The sequence below is a fragment of the Myotis nattereri genome (genome assembly GCF_964212035.1).
Source record: "Myotis nattereri genome assembly, chromosome: 14".
Lineage (NCBI taxonomy): Eukaryota > Metazoa > Chordata > Mammalia > Chiroptera > Vespertilionidae > Myotis > Myotis nattereri.
In genome coordinates this window covers 37,112,441-37,127,431 of record NC_138089.1, presented here as the reverse complement: position 1 = coordinate 37,127,431, position 14,991 = coordinate 37,112,441, and the positions used below count along the sequence as shown (strand labels likewise).

The window sequence follows — 14,991 nt, the reverse complement described above, 5'->3', positions numbered from 1 at the left end:
AATTATTAATCACTGTAGCCTTCTATTGTATTAGTTCAGAGTTTTTTTTTTTATTGGCAATTTATTTTTATTTTTATTTTTTTAATTAAATCTTTATTGTTCAGATTATTACATTTGTTCCTCTTTTTTTCCCCCCTAGTGGTCTTTGTGCGCAGTCTTGTTGTAGTTAAGCCTTGATTGTTCTTGGCAATACCGGAGGTGATTTGACCTCCAGGCTAACTGGCTATGAGAGTCCGCTGTGTCTGCAGTGGGAGGGCTTTGTGCTGTATCTCTTGGGCGGTGCTAATCTAGCCTTTGCCTGAGGCTATCCGGCAAATGGCTCTGTGCAGGGCTTGGGTGGGGCGGGTCACATGGGATCAACAGGGCGGGCGGAGTGAGCAGTTATGGCTGCTCTCAGTCCTGTCCCCAGAGGCTCTGCCTCTCAGAGTCCCAGCAACCGCTGCAGACCTAGGACAGAAAGCTGCTCTCGCGTTCTGACCAATGCCAGACAGTCCCGCTTCTCCCGTTTGAGTCTGGGTCCCTAGAGACTCGCCCAGAACTGGAGCTCAGAGCCTGAGCCTCCCTCCCGATTGAAAACGACAACCGCGCCCTCAGCCACCAGCCCGCTCTGCGCGTACCTCCGCACCTTTGTATTTTCCGCACTGCGCCTCCTCTGTGTCTCTGTATGCTGTTCTCTTTCCTTCTAGTTGAAGAATTTCCCCTCAGCCAGCTTTCCTGTGGTTCTGGGTGATGTCCGTTCCGTCTTTTAGTTGTATTTTTGAAGTGGTTGTGCGAGGCAGCATTCTCCGGTGTTTACCTATCAGTTCAGAGTTTCTTAACCTTAACACTATTGACGTTTTGGACTGTATGATGCTTTGTTGTGAGGGGCTGTCCTGTGAAATGTAGGATATTTAGCAGCATCCCTGACCCCTACCCTTTAGGTGCCAGGAGCATGATCCTCCAAATCATGACAGTAAAAAATGTCTGCAGACATTGCCAGATGTTCCCTGGAAGGAAAAATTGTCCTTAAGAACCACTGTGTAATTGGCTCTAGATCAGACTTTAGACATACAGTTCTTACACAGTGGGAATATTAATAGAAATGTGTGTTGTTATTTTTTAAACAGAAGTGTGTGAGGCACTCTGCTCTTTATTCTCACAAGCCTTTTTGCTGGTAATCCTCACCTAAAGATTTTTTCCATTGATTTTCAGAGAGAATGGAATGGCGGGGTGGGCAGGGAACCTGGATGGGAGAGAGACTGTGCCTCCCACATGGGCCCAAACAGGCCAGGATCAAACCTGCAACCCAAGTACTTGACTGGTAATCAACCTGTAACCCCTTGGTGTGCCAGCTGATGCTCCAACCATTGAGCCACGCTGGCCAGGGCCTAATAGAAACTTTTAAAAGTTTTATCTTAAGACCTAAATATATTGAAATTCATTGAAAAACTGATGGTCTATATTATTTCCAATCTGAATCATGTGAAAAAATATAGAGGAATTGTTTATCACATTATCTCTGTAGAAGCAACATTTTAATCAGAATTCCTCCTTCCCCCTCCTGTCCCCACTGTAGTCTCTACAGAAGAATGGGTCGGTTGTAGCCATGACAGGAGATGGAGTAAATGATGCAGTTGCTCTGAAGGCTGCAGATATTGGAATCGCAATGGGTCAGACTGGCACAGATGTTTGCAAAGAGGCAGCTGACATGATCCTGGTGGACGATGATTTCCAAACCATAATGTAAGTTTCATTTCTGTATCTTCTGATGTGCATCAGAAAGAATCTTCTCCCATCCTTTCCTACACTTCATCTCCAGACAATTTAGGTGGAAAAGAATTAGCAATATGTTATACATTGGATGAATTAAACTATTTTAGTAGGTCAGTTAATCTTATTCTATGGTGTAGTGTGTCGTTTTGGAGAAAATTATTTTGTACGGAATGGAAAGGACAGAATAAATGGCAGGACCATTCATTTAAGAAATATTTACTAAGTATCACATTTTTCTGCCTGTAAGTGTAGTGGCACAGCAGTGAACCTTTGTGGGGCTTTTATTCTAGTTAAATTCAGGCTATTAGAAATATGCATGTGCATGGCTGTATAATTATTAAAAATAATCAAGTTCTCCTTACCTATTTCCTTTTATCAATAATTGTTCATGTTGTCAGTGATACAATTTATTAAGTTAGAGTAACTTTGTTGTTTCAGCCACAGTTTCTAATTGATATAAAATTCTTATGTAATACCTGGTGGCTTCAGTTTCAGTGTTCAGATGGGAGTCACCTGAATCCTGTTTTTTGATAATAACCTATCTGCCAACCTGAGTCTTACTCATATCAGTGATACATGCTACTTATCCCCCTGGTGCTTTAGTAACCCACTAGAGGCCTAGTGCACGAAATTCGTGCATGGGTAGGGTCCCTAGGCCTGGCCAGCAATCAGGGCTGATCTATGGGGCGACTGGCAGTATGATCGACTGCCCTGGGCGGGGGGGGGGGGGGGGGGGAGGGGGGGCGCTGCTGGAACCTGCCTTGGCCGGCCTGGCGCTGCCTGCTTGCCAGCCCCACCCCACTACCACCACCGCCTGCTGCTGGTTGCCTCCCTATGTGAGGCGACCAGCAAGGCGATCGGGGGGACCCCGCCTTCACCTGCCTTGGCTGGCCTGGGGCCTACGGGCTGGGGGCAGCTTCTGCGTTGAGCATCTGCCCCCTGGTGATCAGTGCATGCCATAGCAACCTGTCGTTGCACCAGGTGTTCCATCGTTCGGTAGATTTGCATATTAAGCTTTTATTGTATAGGATTGTGGCCTAAAGTGAAGTATGTGGGAGCTCAGGACTTAGAATTGCCAAGCTCTTATAAGGACATAAGAATTTTTTCTTTCCATCTTAGAATTGTGTAACAATTTTGGAAGAAAGGGGAAATTATTTACAAAACACATATTTTCCTACATTCAAACAAATGAATTAGATAATTTATATGAATATTTGTATAACATATACTTTATATAATTCTGCTCCTACATATATCTAATTATATATAGTAGCAAAAGATAGCTTAAATTCTATAATCTTATATAACTCATTGCTATTTATTTGCTGACATACATTAATTTAACCTCTTATCATTCATGCATCTTGAACCTTTAAGAAAAATTAATGTGGGTAAAGAAGTTTATTGTTTTAGCATAAGTGTGTAGTATTGTCTTATGTAGGAAGACAATATGGGATTTTAACATTGCAATATATTTTTTTAAGAATAGGAATTTTAATATTGTAGAATGAAACCAGTTTATGTAGGGCTTTAGAAGTCTTTAATTATTGTTAGATTAATGTTTTCATATTTTTCTAATCTTAATTATGTAGAGAAAATAATATATTCTTTTAGCAAAGTATGTGTTATATCAATTGGAAAATTGTTTTTAAATTAGTGTTTTTACTATAAATATTTTTGTTTTTGTGTGGTACTATTTTCTCACTTAATTTTTTTTTTAATTTCAGGTCTGCAATTGAAGAGGGTAAAGGGATTTATAATAACATTAAAAATTTTGTTAGATTCCAGCTGAGCACGTAAGTTTGTAAAATGTTTGTCACCATGAGTCTTATAGGTAAACTAGAGGCCTGGTGCATGACATTCGTGCACTGGAGGGTATGGGGGTCCCTCAGCCCAACCTGCACCCTCTCCAATCTGGGAGCCCTCAGGGGAGCCCTCTCCAATCCAGGAGTTTCTGTCTGTCTTTGCAATCATATGAGTGAATTGTCTGAGATCCCAACTTAGTTTGGTTTGTTGCTCACAGAATAATAGAGGCATTTTTTTTCTTTGCTTCATTGGTGGAGATTTCCTGGAAGTTTTAGAATATCTTCCCTTTAATTTTTCCTAGACACTCTGGTTTTACTTATGTCTCTTACCTTTGCTTACCGCAATAGTAACTTGCTCCAGGCTCACTTTGCTCTAGTGCAGTGGTTCTCAACCTTCCTAATGCCACGACCCTAATGCCCTTTAATACAGTTCCTCATGTTGTGGTGACCCCCAATTTCATTGTTACAAATTGAACATAATTAAAGCATAGTGATTAATCACAAAAACAATATGTAATTATATATATGTTTTCCGATGGTCTTAGATGACCCTGTGAAAGGGTCGTTCGACCCCCAAAGGGGTTGCGACCCACAGGTTGAGAACCGCTGCTCTAATGTCTAGGAGATCCGTCTGCCACCAAAACTACGATTCCCAGCTTTCCTGGTGCTCCCATGTTCTGGGCTTCCACTTCTGGTCCTGGGGCTGCCACCAGAACTACTATTCCCAGAATCCTAGTGGTCCCCATGCTCTTGGTTTCCCCTTCCTGCTCTGTCTCTGTCCCACGGCCTCCCACATTGCCAAGTCCTCCAAGCTGCCAGCTCTCCCTCTCTGCTCTTCGTCTGGAGGCTTGGGGAGCCAAGTTCCCCAAGCTGCTCCACTCTCCTGCTCTGCTCTCTGCCTGGAGCCTGTGTATGCAAATTAACCTGCCATGTTTGTTGGGTTAATTTGCATACTCACGCCTGATTGGCTGGTGAGTATAGCGGAGGGATGGTTAATTTACATGTTTTTCTTTTATTATATAGGGCTAGGGGGCCAGTGCATGAATTTGTGCACCTTGACGGGAACTGTGGGCCTCAAGGCTGCAGTGGGCACAGGGGCAGGTCTCAGCCCATCCTCCGTGCCCCTGCCTGGCCCCTCCTACCGTGGCTCCCAGTCCCATCTGCCGGCAGCTCTGCTCCCGCTGCCACTGCTCCCACGTGCTGATGGCGCTGCTCCTGCTTGTACCCGCTGATGGTGTGGAGTAATTGGGGCCTGTGCTAGCAACGGGTGCGAGCGGCAGCTGCTGCTCCGATTGCCCTTAGGAGCAGGGGGAGGTGGAGAAGCCTTCAGGAGTAATCAGGGCTAGCAGCCACCAGTCGCACCTGCTGATGGCGCCGAGCAATTAGGACCGGCGCCAGCAGCAGGTGCAAGTGGGGCTGGTACCGGCAGTGGGTGTGAGCGGCAGTTTGGGCACCGGCAGAGGCTGTGAGAGGTGGTTGCTGCCCCCGATCACCCCTCAGGAATAGTGGGAGGTGGAGAAGCCCTGAGGGGTGATTGAGGCCAGCAGCCACCATTTGCACCTGCTGCTAGCACCAAGCATTCAGGGCCAGTGCCAGGTGCCGGCAGTGGGTGCTAGTCGCGACTCTGGCGCCAACAGCGGGTAAGACCGCTGGGCAGGACTGCGGCACATGGGAACAAAGAATTTTCAGTAACCACCAGAGGCTCGCCCCGATGACAGCAACTGGCACCCCATCTTGGTCTGATGCCCCCGCTCACCTGCTCCACCACCCACCGCGGCTAACGCTCGCCATGTTTCGCGCTCTGCCGCTTGCTGCCGATGCCCACCATGTTGCGCGCGTGCCTCCTGGTGGTCAGCACACGTCATAGCGACCGGTTGTTTCGCCGTTTGGTCTATTTGCATATTATGGTTTTTTATATATAGATTATATGAAAAGTATTATTTAAGCAGAATGCCTAGAGGCTTCTGGGCTATCTTCCTGAAGTTTGTTTAATTAAAAAATTAAAAATGGCATGTCTAATAGGTTCTTTTTAAAAATATATTTTTATTGATTTCAGAGAGGAAGGGAGAGGGAGAGAGAGGGAGAGAAACATCAATGATGAGAGAGAATCATTGATCGACTACCTCCTGCATGCCCCCCACTGGGGATCAAGCCCACAGCCCCAGCATGTGCCCTTGACCAGAATTGAACACAGGACACTTTAGTCCACAGGCCGATGCTTTATCCACTGAGCCAAACTAGCGAGGGCTCTAATAGGTTCTTAATGTGATACTTAGGTCTCTATGTCACCATAAAAGTATAGAAACTTTTGTGGTTTAATTAATAGCTCCTGAAATAACTAAGGTGTTTCAAATCTTAGTGTTTCCTCTTGTTACCATTTTCCAAAAAGTAAAAGGCTTTTCTGTATTCAAAAAAACAGTTACCAAAATAGTGTTGAAACTTAACTGTTATGTAGCAACAGCTATTCTGAACTCAGCTTTAAAAATCTTCCTTTATTGTTGTTACATAAACATTTTGAAAATCTTTTATTAAAATACTGTGGATTATGAGAGTTAACTCCTGGCTTCAAAATGTTCTTGGAAATACAGGCTTCCTTTAAAAGCACAGTAATAACATGAGATTTTTAAATGCTAAAAAAGTGGTTATTTTAATATTAGTAAGAATTATATTGTGCTGACAGTTCTTTTTAAATGACTCTTTTTTTCAACAGGAGTATAGCAGCATTGACTTTAATCTCACTGGCTACATTAATGAACTTTCCTAATCCTCTCAATGCCATGCAGATTTTGTGGATCAATATTATCATGGATGGACCTCCAGCTCAGAGGTAGGAGTTTTTCATGCATAAATTAGAAAGATAAGGAAGATGTGATATTCTCATGATTCAGTTTTACAGACTTCATTCATGGAAAGCGTTAGAAATCTTTCAGCAGCATGTTTGTTATAAATTGTGTGATGTGTGCATATCATTTATTTTCTTTGGGTGCTCACTCATCCATTATGGATCTGAGCCTATACACTGTGTTAGATGCCCAGCCTTACCTTGAAAACAGATCAGGGCAATCCCTGTCCTCAGGAAGTAAGCTTTTTGTTTCTAATGGGATGAATGGAGAAATCTCTGAGTTTAGTGTTACTAGCTAGGCTTTGTTGCCATTTTAGAGACTTGGGGAAAGTATCAAAGAACCTAAGCATCTAAGTATTTTGTTTTATAATAATGGGGCCGTAGATGTCACTTCTCAGTACAAATAGTCAAAACCTCATTGCATGGAGGGCATTTCAAAGTCCAGTTGGTCAGTCATGTATTTGAGCCCATATTGGAATAAGTAAACTTATATGTCAATGAAATTGGACAATTTTTTTAAAATTTGACTACCAATCTCCTATTAAACTGTGCTAAATAAATAAGAGTAAAAGAGGAGAGTATAAAATTTGTGGTTATTTTTGAGTAAACATAGCCAAGGTTTCCTTTGTGGTTCAATACTTTGTTTTTTAAAGAAAGCATTTAGTTTCCTGCATAACTGAAGTTAATCAGGATTGAAAATAACAAATCCAAACGTTAAAACTTTAATTCATTTTTCTGTTTGTTTTGAAGCCTTGGAGTAGAACCAGTGGATAAAGATGTCATTCGTAAACCTCCACGCAACTGGAAGGACAGCATTTTGACCAAAAACCTGATACTTAAAATACTTGTTTCATCAATAATCATTGTTTGTGGGACTTTATTTGTCTTCTGGCGGGAGGTATATTCACTGGATAAACTGCTTTATTAACGTATTCTATATGATAAAACTTATTTTTGTGTGTTACATGGAAAGCTGAAAAGTTAGGAGAGCTCTTTGAAAAATTTGATAAAAACATTTAAACGTAGTACAGTTTTGGTATTATTATATTTAAAGTCTTAAAAAACAAAACAAAAAAACATTTAAACATAGTTTGATTTCAGCCTTTATGGGTTATTGGAATTTCTGATTAATTTATTAAAGTAATTTAAATCTGCAGAGGACTATCAGATACAATAAAAATTGCTATATGAAAATTTGGGGAGATGTTAGAATATCTGAGTTTTTAGCTACTTTGTCATCAAAAAAGAAAGTTGCTTTAATATCTATTATATGGTTTGTGAGAAGACTTTTTTACTTTATGGTGACTATAGCTATTCATTAGTTGACTTTATTTATTTAATTTATTTTTAATCTTCATCCTAGGATATGTGTTTGTTTTTGTTTTTTTTTAAATTGATTTTAGAGAGGTGGGAAGGGAGAAGGAGAGGGCGAGAGAGAACCACCACATCAATGTGCGAGAGAAACATGGATTAGTTGCCTCCGGTATGTGCCCTGACTGGGGATTGAACCTGCAATCTTTGGTGTAGGGGACGAACAATCCAACCAATTGAGCCACCTGGCCAGGGCATTAGGTAACATTTAAATCGCATATAGGAAATTATGTAGCTTACATGTTTTTATATCATAAGACTAAAGCTATTTTATCCGAATGGAAAGAAAATGTTAGCCTTTTAAATACATGCAGTATTTATCCATTAAATTCAGCCACTAAATAACATTTTTTCTTTTGGCAGCTACGAGACAATGTGATAACACCTCGAGACACAACAATGACCTTCACATGCTTTGTGTTTTTTGACATGTTCAATGCACTAAGTTCTAGATCCCAGGTATGCTGACTGATTCAATTAGGTAGAGCACTTTCTAATTGTAAACAGGCAAGGAATATGGGTTTTTAGCTTTTCTTGATTTTGTAGCTACAGCTTATAGACTCAGATAGCTTTCCTCCATCATGTATCATAATGGGGGTGGGGCATTTGGGAAGATAAGCCTTACCTTTGATCAGAAGATCACAGTAAATCACTGGTGTTGTCACGTGATCTCTCTTCTTCCCATTCTCTTATTTGTAGCTATATGGTAAGTTCAGGTTAACATTTGAGCATAGGACAAACCTCATGGGTTCTGTTAAGATGGTATTAATCTCCTTTTAGAAGAAAGTGTTGTTAGAAATATAAGAACAATTTTTTGCATATTAATCTTTTTCCATTACTTCTGTCAGTGTATCAAAACTTAGGACATTTTTTAAAAATTTTATTGTTGAAAGTATTATAGATATCTCCCATTACTTAGGACATTTTAAATTTACTTTTCTTCCCGTGTTGTATCTTAAGGTGTGATTAATTGCCTTTTCTCAATTGAAGTGCTTTGATAGGAAATAATGAGCTAAAACCTAGTGGTAGTTTTTCAGAGCATAGTATTTTTTAAACTAGTTCCATTTGAGGCCTGACTGTTCATTTAATTTTTAGAGCACTTTATGAATCCTCAACTATATCTGTTATCATTTTGCCATGCTAGAACTTTCCAAGTGAATTATCATTAGAGTAATTTTTGAAGATGCTATATTATTCATTTTTTATGAAAGTCAGCTTTACTTTTTCAATACACATATAAACTAGGTCCATTCTTCAAGAAAGTTTTTTAGATTAATCTACCGTAATGAATGGATAGAAATGACTTAGAATAATCATATACAATTAAAATTTCTTGAATTTTGGAATGCTAAAATAGTTTCTATTGATTTTTATTTTTTAAAAAAGGTATATATAACAGCACTCTCTTTAAAAAAAAGCCCTTTCTTGATAAAGAAAAGTTACTTTAAAATTTACCTTTATTCATTTGAATTATTCCTAAATAATAGTTAAAATTAAGAGATTTCATGGTCCTGCCATTGTGAATTAAATCCAACTTATTAAAAATTAGAAGGAAATGTAATAATAAAGTAGTTTGTTCTGTGACCAAGGTGTAATAATCAAACTCTGCTTTGCCAACAGACCAAGTCTGTGTTTGAGATTGGACTCTGCAGTAATAAAATGTTTTGCTACGCAGTTCTTGGATCCATCATGGGACAGTTATTAGTTATTTACTTTCCTCCACTTCAGAAAGTTTTTCAAACTGAGAGCCTAAGTATACTGGGTAAAACGAATGTTCTTTATAATTTATGTATTTTAGATGAATTGTTGTATTTTCTAATGCATTTGTTCTAATAAAAATTTTCTCTTAAAAAGTGAAATAAGTAAATTAATGACTTGATTTGAAGAGGAGTGTGCTTTTTTTTTTCTCTTTTTTTTTTTTTAATTGGGAGAGCGCTAGGGGAGTCACTCTCCTAACTCTAGGCTTTAAAATTTTTTGCAATTTTTTTCTTTTAATTTTTTATAAGTTACTAATTGTCAAAATCATATTTGGGTTTTCTGAAATGTAGCAAATCAAAACTTGTTAAAGAGTAATTGTAGTTTATACTTTTCAATCTTATGTGAAGAGATTATATTTAAACTCGCTGAAAACCAAATTGCTTTTCTAGAAAATTATAATTTCGATAGTTAAAATAATATTTCACTATTCTTACTTGCTAATTTTAAGTCTTATTTTATCAAATAATAGCCTGACCTAAAAGCAGAAAATGGTATTAAGATTATGTGGAAGATAGACATTATTTTTTCATGTAATATACATTAAATGTTATGGTGCACTACATTTAAAAATTTCCTATTTCCTGTGTAAGTATGAGGACTGATGTATTTATGGCAGTGCTACTTTCAATTCTTGGATTTTTAAGCTAATTTGAATATTTATGAAAATGAGTTATGCAGCCTCACTGGATTTTTATTATAAGTTTAAGTTTACCTTAAAAATGAACTAGTTTACCAATGTCAATATTTTAACTTTTATTCACATTCTTTCCTCTTAAAAAAAGAATGGAGTTTTAAGAAGACAACAGCAATTTCTCAAGTAGTAAATAAGAGTGAGATACTTTGAATACTGTTGTAATGACATGGTCTTTAAAGATGAGTTCTCCTAGGCTTTCAAATGAAATAAATGCAAACTTCTGAATAATTTTTATATAGGTGTTTTTCAATCAGGTTAGTTACCACTGCTTGAATAGCCTTTTAAAAAGGCTGTGTGATCTGTTAAATAGAAAACTCTTGATTGTGGTGCTGTGAAAGGTTATGGTTATGAGCAGCGCTTCTCAACCTGTGGGTCGCGACCCCTTTGGAGGTCGAACGACCCTTTCACAGGGGTCGCCTAAGACCATCCTGCATATCAGATGTTTACATTACGATTCCTAACAGTAGCAACATTACAGTTATAAAGTAGCAACGAAAATAATTTTATGGTTGGGTCACAACATGAGGAACTGTATTTAAAGGGCCAGAAGGTTGAGAACCACTGGTTATGAGGTTATTTGTGGTTTAGGGAAAGTAGTCAGAGGACTTGGGCCCTAGTTCTCTGGCTGCTGCCTTTCATAGCTAGGTGACTTTGGAAAAGTCACTTAATAACTTTGAGCCTGACTTTCCTTATTTTTATGCTGAGGCTGATGATAACTCATGGAATGGTTTTAAACAATGGATTTTAAAACCTATGATAAGATGTTAGAAAAATGTAAGCTATTAAGTTTCAAAGAATTATAAAACCCAATTTATTTTCTCTTGCAGATCTGCTGTTTCTTTTGGGTCTCACCTCGTCAGTGTGCATAGTGTCGGAAATTATAAAGAAAGTTGAGAGGAGCAGGGAAAAGATTCAGAAGCATGTTAGTTCAACATCGTCGTCTTTTCTTGAAGTATGATGCATATTGCATTCTTTTATTTTTGCAAACTAGGAATTGCAGTTTGAGGATCATTTAGAAGGGCAAATTCAAGAGGATAATGAAGATTTGAGAACTTTTTAACTTTTCATTGACTAAAAATAAGCATTAATGCTAAAGACTTGATTCAAGACTTTAACCTGCTGACAGTCTCAAATGAAATTATGTAACTTTGATAACACATTCCTTGATTTAAATTGGCTTTTGAGATTGAGGGGAACTTTATAAAGCATATGGGCATTTATTTAATAAAAAATTTAAAAAAAAGGCAAAACCTAAACCACTTAAAGAGGTCTAACAATACAAATACACTGTCTATCTTAGATAGATATAAATATTTTTTTTTAATTTTTAAATATTGTACTATTTATGGTGGTGGGGCTTTCTTACTAATACACAAATAAATTTAATCATTTCAAAGGCATTCTATTCGGTTTAGAAGTTGATTCCCAGGAGTGCCATATTCCAGCTACTGTATTTCCTTTTTTCTGCAATTGTAAGCAGCTCAGATACCTTGTGTTACCATTTTTGTATCTCACGTTTTTTGCACAGGATGTGACCACTGTCAGATCACTGTTCTTTTCTTTCTTTTTGTGACTGAAAAGCCTATTATGCAATTTGAAGTAAATGTTTGCTTTTCGTAGTAAATATAAATGGTTGCTTATTTTTCCCCAGCTATGAGCCTTTGGTATATCAAAATTAATATAGGGCTACCAGTGGCATTCTAGTTAGGTTAGTCATGTGTGTAGTTAACACTTAGTACAAGATTCAAAAATATTTAAGACCGATTGGGCTGAAATTTACAAAAAATTAACATGTAATGCCTTCTTTTAGAGTTAAATATAAATACACACTTTGTCAGATACTATTTTGTCATCCCCTATATATAAATTCAAGTACCTCACCTGAATAACTGAATTTTTTTATTTTTAATGTCCTTTTAAGTATCTTTCTTAGGAAGTTTAGAGTTTTATACTTAAGAATAAAAAAGCCTTAAGACCAAACAGGTGGTTTCAGAACTAGGATCTGTGTGGAAGGTTCCATGCTGGCCTTGCTCTTCATGTTTCTGCAGCCTGTCCGGCCTAGATTGCAGCACATCCTGTCCCTTCTCCTACTTATTCCTTATTCTTTCTTTTCACTGGGCATGCTAGAGAAATTGATGGACTTGCTCTTGTATTGCCGTCAGTTTTTAGTATAGTTTAATGAGGTGTAGGTAATTTATTTAGAATGTATGACAAATTTGGGCCAAGCATTCAAAATTACAAATCCATTTCCCTGTTGACTTTCTTTCTGAAACAAATGGGTCTTAAATTTAATGTTTAATTCTTCCTGAAGTGAGTTTTATATTTTATAATTATTCTGTTTTCTAAACTTTCAGGATAAACCAGTGTAGGTTTTATCAGCAATATTAAACTGTGAGTGTGTTAACACTAAAATATTGTTATCAATAATAGGGAAAATATCTATACCTTGAGTCCTTGTTAGTGAAACAGTTGAGTATAAGGAGCCGAGACATTTGTAATTTAGTCTGCTTTACCCTTTAAGACTCAGTAGTCTAAAAGAAAAAAAAAAATGACTCAATAGTTAGATCTCCTTAGCTAGAACATGAAACCCATTGTCTAGTCAGCTTCATTTTTAGTGACATGATGTCTCACTCCTAAATTCCTTAATGATTTTTCTTCTTTGTTACAAAGACTTGAAATACATATTGATTGCACATTAGACTTTTGCTTTGGCATTGTAGGTTCAGAGTACGATTCGTATGAAATAAATGTGCCTGTTCTTTTGTTTGGTTTTTGAACAACAAAAAAAGATTTCATAAGTTAATGACCTTCCAGTTGGGATTGTTAATATTGAAAACATGGTGTTTAAGAGAACAGAAATTAGGCAGTACTCATACTACATAGAACCTGCAATTTAAAGAGAACTGAAATTTGCAGTACAGATCCACTATATCCAGGTTTCAGTTTTCCATCGTGCAACAACAAATTCAAATATTTATATACATATCTTCAATAGTATAATATCCATATTAGCATGGGTAATTTAAATGCTTTACTATCTAAATTTTTATTTTTTAACCTCTTTTTTCAGTCCTAGGACTTGCTAGAGTTCCTAACAATACTAACTTACTTGATATTTTGCTGTTAGACTACCTCATAAAGTTATTTGGCCCCAAAGTGATTAAACATCAGGGAAGTAAAGAAAGGAACTTGAAATAACTCACAGTTCTCAGATGATTAACACTGGCTGCAGAGAAACAAGGCTTAATGTGTTCTCTAACATTTTACTAGTCCATGCATGATCCAGAGAGGAAACATAGAGAAACCAGGCAACTTAAACCTCTCACCACCCCCCTCAGCATACAGACTTTATTTAATAGCTGTGACCAAACTCAAAAGGATAAAACACATTTTTTTTACCTTTCATACTTATGCAAGGTACATCTTTTACGCTGGTAGTCTTTCTGAAATCACTTTAAATTTTTATCTCTTTTATGTAGGACATAAAGGGAATATTGGTCACACTTAAAATAGTTTCTCAATGAAATGAATTGGTAGCAAACAATAATAAATACCTTATCTAAGAACCTTAATTAACTTTACCTTGTTTTCTGCCTTTGTCATTTGGCAATTCATGAGCATTTTACTTCCACATATGACTCACCCAAAAACTTTTATTTAGTAGTTAGAGTGCACTAGGAATAGGAAGGTGATGGCATCCACGCCCTTGAGTGGTTCATGGACATGCTTAACATGAGATATAACTGTTACCAAGCTGTTTCATGAAAGATAATCACATTTATTTTAAAAATATATATAACGTTAAAATGAATCTAGCATACATTTTACAGGCAGTTTACCTTGACATTGGCATTTTGAGATCTTTGAAATGCATTTTTAGACTAAGCTGCAATCCAAACAGTAGCTGATTTGCATACTAAAACATGATGTGGGTAAATAGTAATCCCAACTGGTATATGACTGGACAGACATACCATCCTGATAACTAGGTATCCTTGAGCTCAGTTAGCACTTGATATGGTTATTGACTTTTTTATAGGACAGTCTTATTTGGGATTTTGGTTTTCAGAGTTGGTTTTTAACAATTGGATAATGGTTAACCAATCCTTGATATTAATCTATATATGTAAAAGCCTAAGCGACCATTATGCCCAGATGACTGGATGACCAGCCTGTAGCTATGATGCGCACTGACCACCTGGGGGGAGACGCTCAACACAGGAACTTCCCCCTGGTGGTCAGTGCACTCCCACAGCCAACCTCCTGCGGCCAGCTGGCCCCCGGTTGGCCCCGATCGCCAGCTAGGCCGAGGGACCCCACCTGTGCATGAATTCATGCACCAGGCCTCTAGTGTAGATATAACAGTTTGAAAAAAATGTTGTAGGTTTAGATTTATTAAGAAATAAGAGGTAGTTTCTTGCCTTTGGGAAGTCCTCAATCTTAACACATTACAGACGGATCACGAGAATTCTTGTGTTTTCTGTTCTAAGGCTTGTGGCCAATCATGAGAATTCTTTAAAAAGATATTAGTTTGTAACAACATGTTATAAATAACTTAAAAATGCAATGGGTATTTAATTTTAAAGTGTGCCTTTAACATTTATGTAAAACATTTTTTGTACTCGTTCAATAGAAACTTATCTGGCCACTGGGTAAAGCTAGTAATAAAACTACTGGTCCTCAATGTGTTAACCCTGGAGAACAAAGTGAAATGCATCTAATACAGTGATAAATGCTGACCCAAATGCTGCAGTAGCCAAAGGAGAGAA

At 37.7% G+C, this 14,991-nt stretch overlaps 1 protein-coding gene across 2 annotated transcripts in view; it reads left to right on the top strand.

Annotated features, from left to right (window-relative positions):
- The window catches only part of ATP2C1 (ATPase secretory pathway Ca2+ transporting 1), a gene marked incomplete at its 3' end in the record, with an annotated part of 115,537 nt that overhangs the window by 96,356 nt on the left and 4,190 nt on the right, over positions 1-14,991 (top strand). Inside the window, exons 21-27 of one of the 2 annotated variants that reach the window (XM_081105474.1) lie at positions 1,556-1,722; positions 3,480-3,548; positions 6,268-6,384; positions 7,150-7,297; positions 8,134-8,229; positions 9,391-9,532; positions 11,050-11,174. In XM_081105474.1, coding sequence (XP_080961600.1) covers positions 1,556-1,722; positions 3,480-3,548; positions 6,268-6,384; positions 7,150-7,297; positions 8,134-8,229; positions 9,391-9,532; positions 11,050-11,174 — 864 coding nt within the window. Of the gene's footprint in view, positions 1-1,555; positions 1,723-3,479; positions 3,549-6,267; positions 6,385-7,149; positions 7,298-8,133; positions 8,230-9,390; positions 9,533-11,049; positions 11,623-14,991 lie in introns of those variants that run through there. The other variant, XM_081105473.1, reaches the window with a different exon arrangement.